Raw genomic sequence first — 24,570 nt, forward strand, 5'->3', positions numbered from 1 at the left:
TCTACCAGACCAATTAAATAGTGTCAGTCAAATGAAAAATTAGCAGCATGTCACTATAGGCTTCATAAGGCATAAGAATGCCTAATCCACTGGGCCACATCTAAAAGAACTCCTGCTTCCTCATCAATATTAGATAAGCGTTCACAAATGTGATCCAGTGTGCCAAGGCAATATCACTTTTTTTCTCTTAGAAGTACATACAACAAGTGCTCCAGGGCGCAATAACCAATATAAGCTGCGCCAAGCAAAAATAACCCACTACTGTAGTCACCGTGGTCATATCACCTTATCTTGGAGACACATAACATATACATAAAGTGCTTCAAAGGCACACCAATCAATGTAGAATGTGTCATAAAGAATAGAACCACTGCTGTGGATAGATCTCACCCGCATCTGGAGAGTCTACTTTGCCATAGTATGGACCCTCAGTCGGAAGAGATCAAGAAGTGAAGCCGTGACGATGGATAGCGTATCACTGATATTCTTTTGTGCGTATATGTATTTTATGCTATTTATTAAAGGCTAAGTTTTAATATATCCAATTGCTATAGCTTCTATATTTCTTTTTTGGATAAATTACCCAGCTGATTTACTGTGTTATTATTGTGGTGATGCTTCTCATGTCATTTCAGCCTGCCCTAAGCGTACAAAGAGGATCGCTAGTTCATTTACCATCAGTACTGTACAACCTAAATTTCTGTTATCTGTGTCCTTGATTTGCTCATTGTCATCATTTTCTGTCATGGCGTTTGTGGATTCAGGAGCCGCTTTGAACTTAATGGACTTTGAGTTTGCCAGGCGTTGTGGTTTTCCCTTGCAGCCTTTGCAGAACCTTATTCCTCTAAGGGGCATTGATGCTACACCTTTGGCTAAAAATAAGCCCATTTTGGACACAGGTGACCATGTGCATGGCGCCAGCCCATCAGGAAGATTGTCGATTTCTGGTATTGCATAATTTACATGATGCTATCGTGTTGGGTTTTCCGTGGTTGCAGGTACATAATCCTGTGTTGGATTGGAAGTCTATGTCTGTGACTAGTTGGGGTTGTCAGGGGGTTCATAATGATGTTCCCTTAATGTCCATCTCCTCTTCTTCCTCTTCCGAAATTCCAGAGTTTTTGTCTGATTTTCAGGATGTATTCGATGAGCCCAAGTCCAGTTCCCTTCCACCGCATAGGGACTGTGATTGTGCTATTGATTTGATTCCAGGCTGTAAATTTCCTAAGGGCCGACTCTTCAACCTGTCTGTGCCGGAACATACCGCCATGCGGAGTTATGTTAAGAAGTCTTTGGAGAAAGGACATATTCGGCCATCTTCTTCACTGATGGGAGCGGGATTTTTTTTTGTTGCTAAGAAGGATGGCTCCTTGAGACCCTGTATTGATTATCGCCTCTTGAATAAGATCACGGTCAAGTTTCAATACCCTTTACCTTTGCTTTCCGATTTGTTTGCTAGGATTAAGGGGGCTAGTTGGTTTACGAAGATTGACCTTCGGGGGGCGTATAATCTTGTTCGTATTAAGCAGGGTGATGAATGGAAAACTACGTTCAATACGCCCAAAGGCCATTTTGAATACCTTGTGATGCCGTTCGGGCTCACTAACGCTCCATCTGTCTTTCAATCCTTCATGCACGATATCTTCCGGACTTATCTTGATAAATTCATGATTGTATATTTGGATGACAATTTGATTTTTTCCGATGATTGGGAGTCTCATGTGGAACAGGTCAGGATGGTATTTCAGATTCTTCGTGACAATGCTTTGTTTGTGAAGGGGTCTAAGTGTCTTCTTTGGGGTACAGAAGGTTTCTTTTTTGGGTTTTATTTTTTCTCCTTCATCTATTGAGATAGATCCGGTTAAGGTTCAGGCCATTCATGTTTGGATTCAACCCACGTCCGTAAAGAGCCTTCAGAAATTTTGGGGTTTTGCAAATTTTTTTCGCCGTTTCATTGCTAACTTTTCCAGCGTGGTTAAACCCTTGACCGATTTGACAAAGAAAGGCGCTGATGTGGCGAATTGGTCCTCTGCGGCTGTTTCTGCTTTTCAGGAGCTTAAACGCCGATTTACTTCTGCCCCGGTGTTGCGCCAACCGGATGTTTCTCTTCCGTTTCAGGTTGAGGTTGAAGCTTCTGAGATTGGGGCAGGGGCTGTTTTGTCTCAGAGGGATCCTGTTGGTTCCTTGATGAAACCGTGTGCCTTCTTTTCCTGTAAATTTTCGCCTGCTGAACGCAATTATGATGTCGGCAATCGGGAGTTGTTGGCTATGAAGTGGGCGTTTGAGGAGTGGCGACATTGGCTTGAGGGAGCTAAGCACCGTATTGTGGTCTTGACCGATCATAAGAATCTGATTTACCCCGAGTCTGCCAGACGGCTGAATCCTAGACAGGCTCGATGGTCCTTGTTTTTTTCCCATTATGATTTTGTGGTCTCGTATCTTCCAGGTTCTAAGAATATTAAGGCTGATGCCCTTTCTAGGAGTTTTTCGCCTGATTCTCCTGAGGCTCTTGAACCCGTCGGCATTCTGAAGGAAGGGGTGGTCCTTTCTGCCATTTCCCCTGATTTACGACGGGTTCTTCAGGAATTTCAGGCTGACAGACCTGACCGCTGTCCAGTGGGGAAACTGTTTGTTCCTGACAGATGGACTAGTAGAGTGATTTCCGAGGTTCACTGTTCTGTGCTGGCTGGTCATCCTGGTATTTTTGGTACCAGAGACTTGGTTGGTAGGTCCTTTTGGTGGCCTTCTTTATCACGTGATGTGCGTTCCTTTGTGCAGTCCTGTGGGACTTGTGCGTGGGCCAAGCCTTGTTGTTCCCGTGCTAGTGGGTTGCTTTCGCCATTGCCAGTCCCTGAGAGGCCCTGGACGCATATTTCTATGGATTTTATTTCGGATCTTCCGGTTTCCCAGAGGATGTCGGTTATCTGGGTTGTTTGTGACCGGTTTTCTAAGATGGTTCAATTGGTGCCTTTGCCTAAATTGCCTTCCTCTTCAGATTTAGTTTCGTTGTTTTTTCAGCATGTGGTTCGTTTGCATGGTATTCCGGAGAATATTGTGTCTGACAGAGGTTCCCAGTTTATTTCTAGGTTTTGGCGGGCCTTTTGTGCTAGGCTGGGCATTGATTTATCTTTTTCCTCGGCATTTCATCCTCAGACAAATGGCCAAACCGAGCGAACTAATCAGACCTTGGTGACTTATTTGAGATGCTTTGTGTCTGCTGATCAGGATGATTGGGTGGCCTTTTCGCCGTTGGCCGAGTTTGCCCTTAATAATCGGGCTAGTTCGGCTACTTTGGTTTCGCCTTTTTTTTGTAATTTTGGTTTTCATCCTCGTTTTTTCTTCTGGGCAGGTTGAGCCTTCTGACTGTCCTGGTGTGGATTCTGTGGTTGACAGGTTGCAGCAGATTTGGGCTCAGGTGGTGGACAATTTGGTGTTGTCTCAGGAGGAGGCTCAACGTTTTGCTAACCGTCGTCGGTGTGTTGGTTCCCGGCTTCGGGTTGGGGATCTGGTCTGGTTGTCTTCCCGTCATGTTCCTATGAAGGTTTCTTCTCCTAAGTTTAAGCCTCGGTTTATTGGTCCTTATAGGATTTCTGGGATTATTAATCCGGTGTCTTTTCGATTGGCGCTTCCGGCCTCTTTTGCTATCCATAATGTCTTCCATAGATCTTTATTGCGGAAATATGTGGTACCCGTTGTTCCCTCTGTTGATCCTCCGGCCCCTGTGTTGGTTGATGGGGAGTTGGAGTATGTGGTTGAGAAGATTTTGGATTCTCGTTTTTCGAGGCGGAGGCTTCAGTATCTTGTCAAATGGTAGGGTTATGGCCAGGAGGATAATTCTTGGGTTTTTGCCTCTGATGTCCATGCTGCTGATTTGGTTCATGCTTTTCATCTGGCTCGTCCTGGGGGCTCTGGTGAGGGTTCGGTGACCCCTCCTCAAGGGGGGGGTACTGTTGTGAATTCTGCTTTCCGGTGGTTGTAGGTGGTAATGCAGTTGTCCCTGAGTTGCAGTCCTGGTCAGGTGTATCTGCTGATTGCAGTTCTGACTGGGGTATTTAGGCTTGCAGGATTCTTTAGTCCTTGCCAGTTGTCCATGGTTTTGGAGGTGTTGGTCCTTGTTTGGTTCCTTCTGCCTTGCTGCCAAATCAGCAAAGATAAGTGTCTGGTTTTGTTTTTGTGGCACACATGCTGTGTGCTTAATAATTCCGTGCTATTCATTGTTTTTTTTGTCCAGCTTGATTGTGTCAGTATTTTCTCAGTCTTGTTGGATTCTCAGGAGTTGCAGATATACATTCCATGTCTTTAGTTAGATTGTGGAACTTTTTGTATTATCTGCTGTGGATATTTTTGAAGGGTTTTAATACTGACCGCTTAGTATTCTGTCCTATCTTTCCCTATTTAGCTAGAGTGGCCTCTTTTACTGAATTCTGTTTTCTGCCTGCGTGTGTCTTTCTTCTCCTACTCACAGTCATTATTTGTGGGGGGCTGCCTATCCTTTGGGGTTCTGCTCTGAGGCAAGGTAGTATTCCTATTTCCATCTATAGGGGTATTCAGTGATCCGGCTGTGTCGAGGTGTCTAGGGTTTGTTAGGCACACACCACGGCTACTTCTAGTTGCGGTGATAGTTCAGGTTTTGCGGTCAGTACAGTTTCCACCTACTCCAGAGAAAGTTTCATGCGGCTCCAAAGTCACCGGATCATAACAATGTACACAGTGACTGCACCAGCAGAATAGTGAGCACAGCTTTGGAGTATAATACAGGATGTAACTCAGGATCAGTAATGTATGTACACTGACTGCACCAGCAGAATAGTGAGTGCAGCTCTGGAGTATAATACAGGGTGTAACTCATGATCAGTAATGTAATGTATGTACACAGTGACTGCACCAGCAGAATAGTGAGCGCAGCTCTGGAGTATAATACAGGATGTAACTCGGGATCAGTAATGTAATGTATGTACACAGTGACTGCACCAGCAGAATAGTGAGTGCAGCTCTGGAGTATAACACAGGATATAACATTGGTCCCAATCTTACGTGTGTGACCACAGCACAGGTGGTCTTTTGCAGATCTTACCTTCAGTGTGTAGACCCCCATCCTGCCCGGCACCTTGTAGAACATGCCCTCCTCACCACGGGAGTTAGTGTGTAGCATGGCGTTCAGACAGGCCAGGGGAGACGTGCCGCTGTAAGACAGTCACAAACATGAAGATGTAGAACCCGGAGAGCGGCACATACCGGTAGTGGACTGGGAGCACGGCAGGATCCTCCACACCAACCTGATCTCCTTCAGTCCTTCTCGCTGGATCACCTGCAGGATCTCTTTGTGGCTCATAGGAGTGTTGTGGTACTTCTCTAACACCTGAAGATGGAAAGAAGAAGGAAACAGTCAGCATAGAACAGTGCCCACCTCACCCGCGCCCCACTGATAATACTCCGCTACTGCTTCTCTCATCACTCCACAAAAGCAACAAGTATTTGTAACCTGTAAAGGAAATGAAACAGGGTTTTCTAATTAGTCTAAAAATATATACATGAACAGTGTGAGGTGCATTAGTATTCAGCCCCCTGCTATATCCGATGTCCCTAAATAAAATCCTGAGTGACTAGTCACCTCCAGAAGTCACATAATTAGTACACTGTGTCCCCCTGGGTGTGATTTATTCTCAGTATAACTACAGCTGGTCTGTGAAGGCCTCTGAGGTTTGTGTGAGAACATTAGGGATCCAACCGCATCATGGAAACCAAGGAGCTCACCAGACAGGTCAGGGATAAAGTTGTGGAGAAGAGTAAAGCAGGGTTAGGTTATAAATAATAACCCAAGATCTAAACATCTCACGAAGCACTGTCCAATCCATCATCCAAGAATGGAAGGAGTATGGCAAAACTGCAAACCTACCGAGACATGGCCGTCCACCTAACCTGACCTTCCAAGCAAGGAGAGCACCGATTAGAGAAGCAGCCAAGAGCCCCATGGTCACTGAGGAGGAGCTGAAGAGCTCCACGGCTCAGGAGGGAGAATCTGTCCACAGGTAACTATTAATCGTATTATTCACATATCTGGCCTTTATGGAAGAGCGGCGAGAAGAAGACATTTTTTGAAAGCCCAGGTCAGAAGAGACCAAATGAGAACTGTTTTGGCTAAATCGAAAACACTATGTGTGGTGGAAAACTAACACTGCACATCATCCTGAAAACACCATCCCCACCGTCACACATGGTGGTGGCAGCATCCTGCTGTGGGGAGGCTTTTCTTGAGCAGGGGCTGGGAAGCTGGTCAGAGGTGATGGGAAGATGGATGGAGGTAAATACAGGACAATCTTGGAGGAAAACCTGTTAGAGGCTGCAAGAGACTTGACTGGGGCGTAGGTTCACCTTCCAGCAGGACAACAAACCTCAATATCCTGCCAGAGCTACAATGGAGGGTTTAGATCAGAGCATATTCCTGTGTGTGACCGGTCCAGTCACCGTCCAGACCCAAATCCCAGAGAATCTGTGATAAGACGGGAAAATTACTCATCACAGACGTCTCCACCCAATGTCACTGAGCGAGAGCGAGGGGGAAAGAAGAAGGGGCAAAATGTCACCTCTAGATGTGCAAAGCATCCTAGAAAATAAAATTTGGTTTGTGGCTGTAACGTGAAAAAATGTGGGAAAGTTCAAGGGGTATTAAGACTTTTTCAAGGCTCTGTATGTCCGTGGATTGGAGAAAAATACGAATCTTCTACTAAATGTAAATTAAATATTGTGCTACAGTCACGGCAAAAAGTGTTGGCACCTTTTATATTGTTCCAGAAAATGAAGTATTTCTCCCCAGATAATTATCCTCATATGTTGTTATACAGGTTTATTTCCTTATTTTGTATTGGAACAACAGAAAAAAATGGCAAATTGGACAAAATTTCACATAAAACCCTCCTTAATATTTGGTTGCCCCCTTGGAATACATAACTGCAATCCATACTTCCTATAACCATCCACAAGCTTCTTCCTCCTCTCAGCCGGGATCTTGGACGTCTCTTCTTACAATCTGCTCCCGGTCTCATATTTCATCTTCTCCCAACAGTGATTGTAAGATCTCTCCACAGGGGATCAATGGGATTTAGATCCGCACTCATTGCTGACACTTCAGAACTCTTCAGTGATTTGTTTCCATCCATTTCTGAGGGCTCCTTAAAGTACGTTTCAGGTCATTGTCCTCCTGGAAGACCCATGATCTAGGACACAATCCCAGCTTACTCTGGACACTACATTACCACCCAAAATCCTTTCATAATCTTCAGATTTTATGATGTCAAGGCCTCCAGGGCCAGGGGCAGCAAAACAACCCCCAAACACCTCTGAACCTCCACCATATCTGATTGTAGGTACTGTGTTCTGCTCTTTGTAGGCCTCATTCTGTTTTCGGTAAATAGAATGATGTGCTTTACCAAAATGCTTTATTTTGGTCTCATCTGTCCCCAAGATGTTTTCCTACAAGCCTAGAAAAACTTTAGCTTACTCACGTTCATTTTGCCAAACTGCAGTCTAGTCTTTTTATGTCTCTGTGTCAGCAGAGGGGTCCTCATGGGTCTTCTGCCATAGCGTTTCATTTAATTCACATGTGGACGGATAGTTCCTACTGACACTGATGCCCTCTGAACCTGTGGGATAGCTGAAATTTCTTTGGACCTTGATTGGGGCTTATCCACCATCCGCACTATCCTGCGTTACAACCTTTCATCAATTTTTTTCTGCCGTCCACATCCAGGAACATTAGCTACAGTGCTATGGGTTGTAAATTTCTTGATCATGCTGCACTCTGTGGACAAAGGAACAACAAGATCTCTGGAGATGGATTGTAACCTTCAGATTGTTAATATTTTTCCACAATTTTGGTTGTCAAGTCCTCAGATAGTTCTCTTCTCCTCTTTCTGTTCTCCATGCTCAGTGTAGCACACACAGACACACAAGGCAAATACTGAGGCAACTTCAACCCTTTTTACTTGGTTTCAGGTGTGATTTTCATATTGCCCACACCTGTTACTTATCACAGGTGAGATCGCCCAAACATCACATGCTGGAAACAGTTATTTACCGGCAATTTTGGCAGTCCAACTTGGGGGGGTTTTGTGTGAAATTATGTTCAATTGTGTAACTGAAATAATTTTCTGAGAAAAATATCGAGGGTGCCAAAACCTTCAGCCAGGACTATACATTGCAGAGGTGAACTCACTATTCTGCTGGTGCAGTCACTGTGTACATACATTACTGATACAGAGTTACATCCTGTATTATACTCCAGAGCTGCACTCACTATTCTGCTGGTGCAGTCACTGTGCACATACATTACATTACTGATCCTGAGTTACATCCTGTATTATACCCCAGAGCTGCACTCACTATTCTGCTGGTGCAGTCACTGTGTACATACATTACATTACTGATCCTGAGTTACATCCTGCATTATACCCCAGAGCTGCACTCACTGTTCTGCTGGTGCAGTCACTGTGTACATACATTACATTACTGATCCTGAGTTACATCCTGTATTATGCTCCAGAGCTGCACTCACTATTCTGCTGGTGCAGTCACTGTGTACATACATTACATTACTGATCCTGAGTTACCTCCTGTATTATACCCCAGAGCTGCACTCACTCTTCTGCTGGTGCAGTCACTGTGTACATACATTACATTACTGATCCTGAGTTACATCCTGTATTATACCCCAGAGTTTCGCTCACTATCCTGCTGGTGCAGTCACTGTGTACATACATTACATTACTGATCCTGAGTTACATCCTGTATTATACCCCAGAGCTGCACTCACTATTCTGCTGGTGCAGTCACTGTGTACATACATTACATTACTGATCCTGAGTTACATCCTGTATTATACTCCAGAGCTGCACTCACTATTCTGCTGGTCCAGACACTGTGTACATACATTACTGATCCTGAGTTATATCCTGTATTATACTCCAGAGCTGCACTCACTATTCTGCTGGTGCAGTCACTGTGTACATACATTACATTACTGATCCTGAGTTACCTCCTGTATTATACTCCAGAGCTGCACTCACTGTTCTGCTGGTGCAGTCACTGTGTACATACATTACATTACTGATCCTGAGTTACCTCCTGTATTATACTCCAGAGCTGCACTCACTATTCTGCTGGTGCAGTCACTGTGTACATACATTACATTACTGATCCTGAGTTACATCCTGTATTATACTCCAGAGCTGCACTCACTATTCTGCTGGTACAGTCACTGTGTACATACATTACATTACTGATCCTGAGTTACATCCTGCATTATACCCCAGAGCTGCACTCACTATTCTGCTGGTGCAGTCACTGTGTACATACATTACATTACTGATCCTGAGTTACATCCTGTATTATACTCCAGAGCTGCACTCACTATTCTGCTGGTGCAGTCACTGTGTACGTACATTACATTACTGATCCTGAGTTACATCCTGTATTATACTCCAGAGCTGCACTCACTATTCTGCTGGTGCAGTCACTGTGTACATACATTACATTACTGATCCTGAGTTACATCCTGTATTATACTCCAGAGCTGCACTCACTATTCTGCTGGTGCAGCTGTGATGTGTAGTGCAGGGTGTGCACAGTGATGTGGGGTTATGGTGTATTTGGTGCGGGCACAGCAGGCGGCCATGTACCTGACATTACGGCGGTGATATTAATAGCGGCTGCTGACTAATCCCGGCTCTAATCCTGCGTCGTGCAGATATTCCCTAGAAGCCAGAGCTGCGGTTCCTACAGAAGAGAATTATCCTGGAAATTGTGGCCTCTGGGAGATAAGCCAGTGCCGAGAGCGAGCGTCATCCATCATCGCTACAATCTGTGCCCGCTACATATTATCCTTCTGATGTAGAGAAGTTCTGAGACTGACACACATTTTGCATTTTCAGTGTTCAGAGCTCCGGGGTGAGGGGGTTAATGCCGACATCCCTGGAGCGCTCCGGCGGTGAGGGGGTTAATGGCGACATCCCCGGAGAGCTCCGGCGGTGAGGGGGTTAATGGTGACATCCCTGGAGCGCACCGGCGGTGAGGGGGTTAATGGCGACATCCCTGGAGAGCTCCGGCGGTGAGGGGGTTAATGGCGACATCCCTGGAGCGCTCCGGCGGTGAAGGGGTTAATGGCGACATCCCTGGAGCGCTCCGGCGGTGAGGGGTTTAATGGCGACATCCCTGGAGCGCTCCGGCGGTGAAGGGGTTAATGGCGACATTCCTGGTGCGCTCCGGCGGTGAGGGGGATAATGGCGACATCCCTGGAGCGCTCCGGCGGTGAGGGGGTTACATCCATACCCCAGACACATGATACAGCGGTGACATATGGTGGTCTGCAGTGAGGTCTCCGCCATTAATCACGGCTGCCGATCTGTCTGCCGCCTCTGGAATGAGCCGCTGCCACTGTGACACGCGGGGACGATGGTGCCTCTCGGAGGTGTGACAGTGCGGGGCTGATGGGGTAAACGCAGGATGAATGGCGAAGTGATCCGCTGTGTCGGCACAGATAGGGGTCCTCACTGCCTCCATCAGGGTCCCGGACAGCGGCACTCATCACCGATCCTGACTCGCCACACAGGCAGCTTGCTGATGGTTTCCCTGCGGCAGAAGATCTTATTTCCTCCGCAGCCACATTAAAGCCGGACTGCGACCACGAGCAAGAAGACTAAAGATGTGACGGTGCTGCAGTACCTGGCACTGCCACTCTCCTCTGCGGCAGCCAAGACGGCACCGAGGGCACAACAGGAGGAAACAGGGCGAGGGACCGGAAGCATGGAGTCACAACGGAGGCAAAGATACCAGGCTCTACCTCTAGGGGGCAGAATGTACGCCGCACACAACACACACAGGCAGCACGGCCCGAACCACGAGTCCGAGGGGTTAATACTGAGCCTGACACCGTATACAAGGGCACTAGGGGTTAATACTGAGCCTGACACCGTATACAGGGACACTAGGGGATAATACTGAGCCTGACACCGTATACAGGGACACTAGGGGATAATACTGAGCCTGACACCGTATACAGGGACACTAGGAGATAATACTGAGCCTGACACCGTATACAGGGGCACTAGGAGATAATACTGAGCCTGACACCGTATACAGGGACACTAGGAGATAATACTGAGCCTGACACCGTATACAGGGACACTAGGAGATAATACTGAGCCTGACACCGTATACAGGGACACTAGGAGATAATACTGAGCCTGACACCGTATACAGGGGCACTAGGAGATAATACTGAGCCTGACATCGTATACAGGGACACTAGGGGATAATACTGAGCCTGACATCGTATACAGGGACACTAGGAGATAATACTGAGCCTGACACCGTATACAGGGGCACTAGGAGATAATACTGAGCATGACACCGTATACAGGGGCACTAGGAGATAATACTGAGCCTGACACCGTATACAGGGGCACTAGAGGATAATACTGAGCCTGACACCGTATACAGGGACACTAGGGGATAATACTGAGCCTGACACCGTATACAGGGACACTAGGGGATAATACTGAGCCTGACACCGTATACAGGGGCACTAGGGGATAATACTGAGCCTGACACCGTATACAGGGGCACTAGGAGATAATACTGAGCCTGACACCGTATACAGGGACACTAGGGGATAATACTGAGCCTGACACCGTATACAGGGGCACTAGGAGATAATACTGAGCCTGACACCGTATACAGGGGCACTAGGAGATAATACTGAGCCTGACACCGTATACAGGGGCACTAGAGGATAATACTGAGCCTGACACCGTATACAGGGACACTAGGGGATAATACTGAGCCTGACACCGTATACAGGGGCACTAGGGGATAATACTGAGCCTGACACCGTATACAGGGGCACTAGGAAATAATACTGAGCCTGACACCGTATACAGGGGCACTAGGGGATAATACTGAGCCTGACACCGTATACAGGGGCACTAGGAGATAATACTGAGCCTGACACCGTATACAGGGACACTAGGGGATAATACTGAGCCTGACACCGTATACAGGGACACTAGGGGATAATACTGAGCCTGACACCGTATACAGGGGCACTAGGGGATACAACTGAGCCTGACACCGTATACAGGGACACTAGGGGATAATACTGAGCCTGACACCGTATACAGGGACACTAGGAGATAATACTGAGCCTGACACCGTATACAGGGACACTAGGGGATAATACTGAGCCTGACACCGTATACAGGGGCACTAGGGGATACAACTGAGCCTGACACCGTATACAGGGACACTAGGAGATAATACTGAGCCTGACACCGTATACAGGGACACTAGGAGATAATACTGAGCCTGACACCGTATACAGGGACACTAGGGGATAATACTGAGCCTGACACCGTATACAGGGACACTAGGGGATAATACTGAGCCTGACACCGTATACAGGGACACTAGGGGATAATACTGAGCCTGACACCGTATACAGGGACACTAGGGGATAATACTGAGCCTGACACCGTATACAGGGGCACTAGGGGATACAACTGAGCCTGACACCGTATACAGGGGCACTAGGGGATACAACTGAGCCTGACACCGTATACAGGGGCACTAGGGGATAATACTGAGCCTGACACCGTATACAGGGACACTAGGGGATAATACTGAGCCTGACACCGGATACAGGGACACTAGGGGATAATACTGAGCCTGACACCGTATACAGGGGCACTAGGGGATAATACTGAGCCTGACACCGTATACAGGGGCACTAGGGGATACAACTGAGCCTGACACCGTATACAGGGGCACTAGGGGATAATACTGAGCCTGACACCGTATACAGGGACACTAGGGGATAATACTGAGCCTGACACCGTATACAGGGGCACTAGGGGATAATACTGAGCCTGACACCGTATACAGGGACACTAGGAGATAATACTGAGCCTGACACCGTATACAGGGACACTAGGGGATAATACTGAGCCTGACACCGTATACAGGGGCACTAGGAGATAATACTGAGCCTGACACCGTATACAGGGGCACTAGGGGATAATACTGAGCCTGACACCGTATACAGGGGCACTAGGGGATAATACTGAGCCTGACACCGTATACAGGGGCACTAGGGGATAATACTGAGCCTGACACCGTATACAGGGACACTAGGGGATAATACTGAGCCTGACACCGTATACAGGGACACTAGGGGATAATACTGAGCCTGACACCGTATACAGGGGCACTAGGGGATAATACTGAGCCTGACACCGTATACAGGGGCACTAGGGGATAATACTGAGCCTGACACCGTATACAGGGGCACTAGGGGATAATACTGAGCCTGACACCGTATACAGGGGCACTAGGAGATAATACTGAGCCTGACACCGTATACAGGGGCACTAGGGGATAATACTGAGCCTGACACCGTATACAGGGGCACTAGGGGATAATACTGAGCCTGACACCGTATACAGGGGCACTAGGGGATAATACTGAGCCTGACACCGTATACAGGGGCACTAGGGGATAATACTGAGCCTGACACCGTATACAGGGGCACTAGGGGATAATACTGAGCCTGACACCGTATACAGGGGCACTAGGGGATAATACTGAGCCTGACACCGTATACAGGGGCACTAGGGGATAATACTGAGCCTGACACCGTATACAGGGGCACTAGGAGATAATACTGAGCCTGACAACGTATACAGGGGCACTAGGGGATAATACTGAGCCTGACACCGTATACAGGGGCACTAGGGGATAATACTGAGCCTGACACCGTATACAGGGGCACTAGGGGATAATACTGAGCCTGACACCGTATACAGGGGCACTAGGGGATAATACTGAGCCTGACACCGTATACAGGGACACTAGGGGATAATACTGAGCCTGACACCGTATACAGGGGCACTAGGGGATAATACTGAGCCTGACACCGTATACAGGGGCACTAGGGGATAATACTGAGCCTGACACCGTATACAGGGGCACTAGGAGATAATACTGAGCCTGACACCGTATACAGGGGCACTAGGGGATAATACTGAGCCTGACACCGTATACAGGGGCACTAGGAGATAATACTGAGCCTGACACCGTATACAGGGGCACTAGGGGATAATACTGAGCCTGACACCGTATACAGGGGCACTAGGGGATAATACTGAGCCTGACACCGTATACAGGGGCACTAGGGGATAATACTGAGCCTGACACCGTATACAGGGGCACTAGGGGATAATACTGAGCCTGACACCGTATACAGGGACACTAGGGGATAATACTGAGCCTGACACCGTATACAGGGGCACTAGGAGATAATACTGAGCCTGACACCGTATACAGGGACACTAGGAGATAATACTGAGCCTGACACCGTATACAGGGGCACTAGGGGATAATACTGAGCCTGACACCGTATACAGGGGCACTAGGTGATAATACTGAGCCTGACACCGTATACAGGGACACTAGGGGATAATACTGAGCCTGACACCGTATACAGGGGCACTAGGGGATAATACTGAGCCTGACACCGTATACAGGGACACTAGGGAATAATACTGAGCCTGACACCGTATACAGGGGCACTAGGAGATAATACTGAGCCTGACACCGTATACAGGGGCACTAGGAGATAATACTGAGCCTGACACCGTATACAGGGACACTAGGGGATAATACTGAGCCTGACACCGTATACAGGGGCACTAGGAGATAATACTGAGCCTGACACCGTATACAGGGGCACTAGGAGATAATACTGAGCCTGACACCGTATACAGGGGCTCTAGGGGATAATACTGAGCCTGACACGGTATACAGGGGCACTAGGGGATAATACTGAGCCTGACACCGTATACAGGGGCACTAGGGGATAATACTGAGCCTGACACCGTATACAGGGGCACTAGGGGATAATACTGAGCCTAACACCGTATACAGGGACACTAGGGGATAATACTGAGCCTGACACGGTATACAGGGGCACTAGGGGATAATACTGAGCCTGACACCGTATACAGGGACACTAGGGGATAATACTGAGCCTGACACCGTATACAGGGACACTAGGAGATAATACTGAGCATGACACCGTATACAGGGACACTAGGAAATAATACTGAGCCTGACACAGTATACAGGGACACTAGGGGATAATACTGAGCCTGACACCGTATACAGGGACACTAGGAGATAATACTGAGCCTGACACCGTATACAGGGACACTAGGGGATAATACTGAGCCTGACACCGTATACAGGGACACTAGGGGATAATACTGAGCCTGACACCGTATACAGGGACACTAGGGGTTAATACTGAGCCTGACACCGTATACAGGGACACTAGGAGATAATACTGAGCCTGACACCGTATACAGGGGCACTAGGAGATAATACTGAGCCTGACACCGTATACAGGGGCACTAGAGGATAATACTGAGCCTGACACCGTATACAGGGGCACTAGGGGATAATACTGAGCCTGACACCGTATACAGGGGCACTAGGAGATAATACTGAGCCTGACACCGTATACAGGGACACTAGGAAATAATACTGAGCCTGACACAGTATACAGGGACACTAGGAGATAATACTGAGCCTGACACCGTATACAGGGGCACTAGGGGATAATACTGAGCCTGACACCGTATACAGGGACACTAGGGGATAATACTGAGCCTGACACCGTATACAGGGGCACTAGGGGATAATACTGAGCCTGACACAGTATACAGGGACACTAGGGGATAATACTGAGCCTGACACCGTATACAGGGGCACTAGGGGATAATACTGAGCCTGACACCGTATACAGGGGCACTAGGGGATAATACTGAGCCTGACACCGTATACAGGGGCACTAGGGGATAATACTGAGCCTGACACCGTATACAGGGGCACTAGGGGATAATACTGAGCCTGACACCGTATACAGGGGCACTAGGGGATAATACTGAGCCTGACACCGTATACAGGGACACTAGGGGATAATACTGAGCCTGACACCGTATACAGGGGCACTAGGGGATAATACTGAGCCTGACACCGTATACAGGGACACTAGGGGATAATACTGAGCCTGACACCGTATACAGGGACACTAGGGGATAATACTGAGCCTGACACCGTATACAGGGACACTAGGGGATAATACTGAGCCTGACATCGTATACAGGGGCACTAGGGGATTATACTGAGCCTGACACCGTATACAGGGACACTAGGAGATAATACTGAGCCTGACACCGTATACAGGGACACTAGGAGATAATACTGAGCCTGACACCGTATACAGGGACACTAGGGGATAATACTGAGCCTGACACCGTATACAGGGGCACTAGGAGATAATACTGAGCCTGACACCGTATACAGGGGCACTAGGGGATAATACTGAGCCTGACACCGTATACAGGGGCACTAGGAGATAATACTGAGCCTGACACCGTATACAGGGACACTAGGGGATAATACTGAGCCTGACACCGTATACAGGGGCACTAGGGGATAATACTGAGCCTGACACCGTATACAGGGACACTAGGAGATAATACTGAGCCTGACACCGTATACAGGGACACTAGAGGATAATACTGAGCCTGACACCGTATACAGGGGCACTAGGGGATAATACTGAGCCTGACACCGTATACAGGGACACTAGGGGATAATACTGAGCCTGACACCGTATACAGGGACACTAGGAGATAATACTGAGCCTGACACCGTATACAGGGGCACTAGGAGATAATACTGAGCCTGACACCGTATACAGGGACACTAGGGGATAATACTGAGCCTGACACCGTATACAGGGGCACTAGGGGATAATACTGAGCCTGACACCGTATACAGGGACACTAGGAGATAATACTGAGCCTGACACCGTATACAGGGACACTAGAGGATAATACTGAGCCTGACACCGTATACAGGGGCACTAGGGGATAATACTGAGCCTGACACCGTATACAGGGACACTAGGGGATAATACTGAGCCTGACACCGTATACAGGGACACTAGGAGATAATACTGAGCCTGACACCGTATACAGGGGCACTAGGAGATAATACTGAGCCTGACACCGTATACAGGGACACTAGGAGATAATACTGAGCCTGACACCGTATACAGGGACACTAGGGGATAATACTGAGCCTGACACCGTATACAGGGACACTAGGGGATAATACTGAGCCTGACACCGTATACAGGGGCACTAGGAGATAATACTGAGCCTGACACCGTATACAGGGGCACTAGGAGATAATACTGAGCCTGACACCGTATACAGGGACACTAGGGGATAATACTGAGCCTGACACCGTATACAGGGGCACTAGGGGATAATACTGAGCCTGACACCGTATACAGGGACACTAGGGGATAATACTGAGCCTGACACCGTATACAGGGGCACTAGGGGATAATACTGAGCCTGACACCGTATACAGGGGCACTAGGGGATAATACTGAGCCTGACACCGTATACAGGGACACTAGGGGATAATACTGAGCCTGACACCGTATACAGGGGCACTAGGGGATAATACTGAGCCTGACACAGTATACAGGGACACTAGGGGATAATACTGAGCCTGACACCGTATACAGGGACACTAGGGGATAATACTGAGCCTGACACCGTATACAGGGGCACTAGGAAATAATACTGAGCCTGACACAGTATACAGGGACACTAGGGGATAATACTGAGCCTGACACCGTATACAGGGACACTAGGAGATAATACTGAGCCTGACACCGTATACAGGGGCACTAGGGGATAATACTGAGCCTGACACCGTATACAGGGGCACTAGGAAATAATACTGAGCCTGACACAGTATACAGGGACACTAGGGGATAATACTGAGCCTGACACCGTATACAGGGACACTAGGAGATAATACTGAGCCTGACACCGTATACAGGGACACTAGGGGATAATACTGAGCCTGACACCGTATACAGGGACACTAGGAGATAATACTGAGCCTGACACCGTATACAGGGACACTAGGGGATAATACTGAGCCTGACACCGTATACAGGGGCACTAGGAGATAATACTGAGCCTGACACCGTATACAGGGACACTAGGAGATAATACTGAGCCTGACATCGTATACAGGGACACTAGGGGATAATACTGAGCCTGACACCGTATACAGGGACACTAGGAGATAATACTGAGCCTGACACCGTATACAGGGGCACTAGGGGATAATACTGAGCCTGACACCGTATACAGGGGCACTAGGGGATAATACTGAGCCTGACACCGTATACAGGGGCACTAGGGGATAATACTGAGCCTGACACCGTATACAGGGGCACTAGGGGATAATACTGAGCCTGACACCGTATACAGGGGCACTAGGGGATAATACTGAGCCTGACACCGTATACAGGGGCACTAGGGGATAATACTGAGCCTGACACCGTATACAGGGACACTAGGAAATAATACTGAGCCTGACACAGTATACAGGGACACTAGGGGATAATACTGAGCCTGACACCGTATACAGGGGCACTAGAGGATAATACTGAGCCTGACACCGTATACAGGGGCACTAGGAGATAATACTGAGCCTGACACCGTATACAGGGACACTAGGAGATAATACTGAGCCTGACACCGTATACAGGGGCACTAGGAGATAATACTGAGCCTGACATCGTATACAGGGACACTAGGGGATAATACTGAGCCTGACACCGTATACAAGGGCACTAGGGGTTAATACTGAGCCTGACACCGTATACAGGGGCACTAGGGGATAATACTGAGCCTAACACCGTATACAGGGACACTAGGGGATAATACTGAGCCTGACACCGTATACAAGGGCACTAGGGGTTAATACTGAGCCTGACACCGTATACAGGGGCACTAGGGGATAATACTGAGCCTGACACCGTATACAGGGGCACTAGGGGATAATACTGAGCCTGACACCGTATACAGGGGCACTAGGGGATAATACTGAGCCTGACACCGTATACAGGGGCACTAGGAGATAATACTGAGCCTGACACCGTATACAGGGGCACTAGGAGATAATACTGAGCCTGACACCGTATACAGGGGCACTAGGAGATAATACTGAGCCTGACACCGTATACAGGGGCACTAGGGGATAATACTGAGCCTGACACCGTATACAGGGGCACTAGGGGATAATACTGAGCCTGACACCGTATACAGGGGCACTAGGAGATAATACTGAGCCTGACACCGTATACAGGGGCACTAGGGGATAATACTGAGCCTGACACCGTATACAGGGGCACTAGGGGATAATACTGAGCCTGACACCGTATACAGGGGCACTAGGAGATAATACTGAGCCTGACATCGTATACAGGGACACTAGGGGATAATACTGAGCCTGACACCGTATACAGGGACACTAGGGGATAATACTGAGCCTGACACCGTATACAGGGACACTAGGAGATAATACTGAGCCTGACACCGTATACAGGGACACTAGGAGATAATACTGAGCCTGACACCGTATACAGGGGCACTAGGGGATAATACTGAGCCTGACACCGTATACAGGGGCACTAGGAGATAATACTGAGCCTGACACCGTATACAGGGACACTAGGAGATAATACTGAGCCTGACACCGTATACAGGGGCACTAGGAGATAATACTGAGCCTGACACCGTATACAGGGGCACTAGGGGATAATACTGAGCCTGACACCGTATAAAGGGGCACTAGGAGATAATACTGAGCCTGACACCGTATACAGGGACACTAGGGGATAATACTGAGCCTGACACCGTATACAGGGACACTAGGAGATAATACTGAGCCTGACACCGTATACAGGGGCACTAGGGGATAATACTGAGCCTGACACCGTATACAGGGACACTAGGGGATAATACTGAGCCTGACACCGTATACAGGGACACTAGGGGATAATACTGAGCCTGACACCGTATACAGGGACACTAGGGGATAATACTGAGCCTGACACCGTATACAGGGGCACTAGGGGATAATACTGAGCCTGACACCGTATACAGGGGCACTAGAGGATAATACTGAGCCTGACACCGTATAAAGGGACACTAGGGGATAATACTGAGCCTGACACCGTATACAGGGACACTAGGGGATAATACTGAGCCTGACACCGTATACAGGGGCACTAGGAGATAATACTGAGCCTGACACCGTATACAGGGACACTAGGAGATAATACTGAGCCTGACACCGTATACAGGGGCACTAGGGGATAATACTGAGCCTGACACCGTATACAGGGGCACTAGGAGATAATACTGAGCCTGACACCGTATACAGGGACACTAGGAGATAATACTGAGCCTGACACCGTATACAGGGGCACTAGGAGATAATACTGAGCCTGACACCGTATACAGGGACACTAGGAGATAATACTGAGCCTGACACCGTATACAGGGACACTAGGGGATAATACTGAGCCTGACACCGTATACAGGGACACTAGGGGATAATACTGAGCCTGACACCGTATACAGGGGCACTAGGGGATAATACTGAGCCTGACACCGTATACAGGGGTACTAGGAGATAATACTGAGCCTGACACCGTATACAGGGACACTAGGGGATAATACTGAGCCTGACACCGTATACAGGGGCACTAGGAGATAATACTGAGCCTGACACCGTATACAGGGGCACTAGGAGATAATACTGAGCCTGACACCGTATACAGGGGCACTAGAGGATAATACTGAGCCTGACACCGTATACAGGGACACTAGGAGATAATACTGAGCCTGACACCGTATACAGGGGCACTAGGGGATAATACTGAGCCTGACACCGTATACAGGGGTACTAGGAGATAATACTGAGCCTGACACCGTATACAGGGACACTAGGGGATAATACTGAGCCTGACACCGTATACAGGGGCACTAGGAGATAATACTGAGCCTGACACCGTATACAGGGGCACTAGGAGATAATACTGAGCCTGACACCGTATACAGGGGCACTAGGAGATAATACTGAGCCTGACACCGTATACAGGGGCACTAGGAGATAATACTGAGCCTGACACCGTATACAGGGACACTAGGGGATAATACTGAGCCTGACACCGTATACAGGGACACTAGGAGATAATACTGAGCCTGACACCGTATACAGGGGCACTAGGGGATAATACTGAGCCGGACACCGTATACAGGGGCACTAGGGGATAATACTGAGCCTGACACCGTATACAGGGGCACTAGGAGATAATACTGAGCCTGACACCGTATACAGGGGCACTAGGGGATAATACTGAGCCTGACACCGTATACAGGGGCACTAGAGGATAATACTGAGCCTGACACCGTATACAGGGACACTAGGAGATAATACTGAGCCTGACACCGTATACAGGGGCACTAGGGGATAATACTGAGCCTGACACAGTATACAGGGACACTAGGGGATAATACTGAGCCTGACACCGTATACAGGGACACTAGGGGATAATACTGAGCCTGACACCGTATACAGGGGCACTAGGGGATAATACTGAGCCTAACACCGTATACAGGGGCACTAGGGAATAATACTGAGCCTGACACCGTATACAGGGGCACTAGGGGATAATACTGAGCCTGACACCGTATACAGGGGCACTAGGGAATAATACTGAGCCTGACACCGTATACAGGGACACTAGGAGATAATACTGAGCCTGACACCGTATACAGGGACACTAGAGGATAATACTGAGCCTGACACCGTATACAGGGACACTAGGAGATAATACTGAGCCTGACACCGTATACAGGGGCACTAGGGGATAATACTGAGCCTGACACCGTATACAGGGGCACTAGGGGATAATACTGAGCCTGACACCGTATACAGGGACACTAGGAGATAATACTGAGCCTGACACCGTATACAGGGGCACTAGGGGATAATACTGAGCCTGACACCGTATACAGGGGCACTAGGAGATAATACTGACCCTGACACCGTACACAGGGGCACTAGGGGATAATACTGAGCCTGACACCGTATACAGGGACACTAGGAGATAATACTGAGCCTGACACCGTATACAGGGGCACTAGGAGATAATACTGAGCCTGACACCGTATACAGGGGCACTAGGGGATAATACTGAGCCTAACACCGTATACAGGGACACTAGGGGATAATACTGAGCCTGACACCGTATACAGGGACACTAGGAGATAATACTGAGCCTGACACCGTATACAGGGGCACTAGGGGATTATACTGAGCCTGACACCGTATACAGGGGCACTAGGGGATAATACTGAGCCTGACACCGTATAAAGGGGCACTAGGAGATAATACTGAGCCTGACACCGTATACAGGGGCACTAGGGGATAATACTGAGCCTGACACCGTATACAGGGACACTAGGAGATAATACTGAGCCTGACACCGTATACAGGGACACTAGGAGATAATACTGAGCCTGACACCGTATACAGGGGCACTAGGGGATAATACTGAGACTGACACCGTATACAGGGACACTAGGAGATAATACTGAGCCTGACACCGTATACAGGGGCACTAGGGGATTATACTGAGCCTGACACCGTATACAGGGGCACTAGGAGATAATACTGAGCCTGACACCGTATACAGGGGCACTAGGAGATAATACTGAGCCTGACACCGTATACAGGGGCACTAGGGGATAATACTGAGCCTGACACCGTATACAGGGGCACTAGGAGATAATACTGAGCCTGACACCGTATACAGGGACACTAGGGGATAATACTGAGCCTGACACCGTATACAGGGGCACTAGGAGATAATACTGAGCCTGACACCGTATACAGGGGCACTAGGAGATAATACTGAGCCTGACACCGTATACAGGGGCACTAGGGGATAATACTGAGCCTGACACCGTATACAGGGGCACTAGGGGATAATACTGAGCCTGACACCGTATACAGGGACACTAGGAGATAATACTGAGCCTGACACCGTATACAGGGACACTAGGGGATAATACTGAGCCTGACACCGTATACAGGGACACTAGGAGATAATACTGAGCCTGACACCGTATACAGGGACACTAGGGGATAATACTGAGCCTGACACCGTATACAGGGGCACTAGGAGATAATACTGAGCCTGACACCGTATACAGGGACACTAGGAGATAATACTGAGCCTGACACCGTATACAGGGGCACTAGGAGATAATACTGAGCCTGACACCGTATACAGGGGCACTAGGGGATAATACTGAGCCTGACACCGTATACAGGGGCACTAGGGGATAATACTGAGCCTGACACCGTATACAGGGACACTAGGGGATAATACTGAGCCTGACACCGTATACAGGGACACTAGGGGATAATACTGAGCCTGACACCGTATACAGGGGCACTAGGAGATAATACTGAGCCTGACACCGTATACAGGGGCACTAGGAGATAATACTGAGCCTGACACCGTATACAGGGACACTAGGGGATAATACTGAGCCTAACACCGTATACAGGGACACTAGGAGATAATACTGAGCCTGACACCGTATACAGGGACACTAGGGGATACAACTGAGCCTGACACCGTATACAGGGGCACTAGGAGATAATACTGAGCCTGACACCGTATACAGGGGCACTAGGAGATAATACTGAGCCTGACACCGTATACAGGGGCACTAGGGGATAATACTGAGCCTGACACCGTATACAGGGGCACTAGGAGATAATACTGAGCCTGACACCGTATACAGGGGCACTAGGGGATAATACTGAGCCTGACACCGTATACAGGGGCACTAGGAGATAATACTGAGCCTGACACCGTATACAGGGGCACTAGGGGATAATACTGAGCCTGACACCGTATACAGGGGCACTAAAGGATAATACTGAGCCTGACACCGTATACAGGGGCACTAGGGGATAATACTGAGCCTGACACCGTATACAGGGACACTAGGAGATAATACTGAGCCTGACACCGTATACAGGGGCACTAGGAGATAATACTGAGCCTGACATCGTATACAGGGACACTAGGGGATAATACTGAGCCTGACACCGTATACAGGGGCACTAGGGGATAATACTGAGCCTGACACCGTATACAGGGGCACTAGGGGATAATACTGAGCCTGACACCGTATACAGGGACACTAGGGGATAATACTGAGCCTGACACTGTATACAGGGGCACTAGGGGATAATACTGAGCCTGACACCGTATACAGGGGCACTAGGGGATAATACTGAGCCTGACACCGTATACAGGGACACTAGGGGATAATACTGAGCCTGACACCGTATACAGGGGAACTAGGAGATAATACTGAGCCTGACACCGTATACAGGGACACTAGGAGATAATACTGAGCCTGACACCGTATACAGGGGCACTAGGGGATAATACTGAGCCTGACACCGTATACAGGGGCACTAGGAAATAATACTGAGCCTGACACCGTATACAGGGACACTAGGGGATAATACTGAGCCTGACACCGTATA

General features: G+C 48.4%; 1 protein-coding gene across 3 annotated transcripts in view; it reads right to left on the bottom strand.

The window, feature by feature from the left end:
- Positions 1 to 24,570, bottom strand: part of ASXL2 (ASXL transcriptional regulator 2) — a 111,073-nt gene that overhangs the window by 41,942 nt on the left and 44,561 nt on the right. For 2 of the 3 annotated variants that reach the window (XM_077291845.1, XM_077291846.1), the window contains exons 2-3: positions 5,277 to 5,359; positions 5,075 to 5,183 (exon numbers count right to left, since the gene is read on the bottom strand). The exons of the other annotated variant lie outside the window; for it this stretch is intronic. In XM_077291845.1, the coding sequence (XP_077147960.1) occupies positions 5,075 to 5,183; positions 5,277 to 5,359 (192 nt within the window). The remainder of the gene's footprint in view (positions 1 to 5,074; positions 5,184 to 5,276; positions 5,360 to 24,570) is intronic. 3 annotated transcript variants of the gene reach the window in all.

Source organism: Ranitomeya variabilis, chromosome 2, assembly GCF_051348905.1.
Source record: "Ranitomeya variabilis isolate aRanVar5 chromosome 2, aRanVar5.hap1, whole genome shotgun sequence".
Taxonomy (NCBI): Eukaryota; Metazoa; Chordata; class Amphibia; order Anura; family Dendrobatidae; genus Ranitomeya; species Ranitomeya variabilis.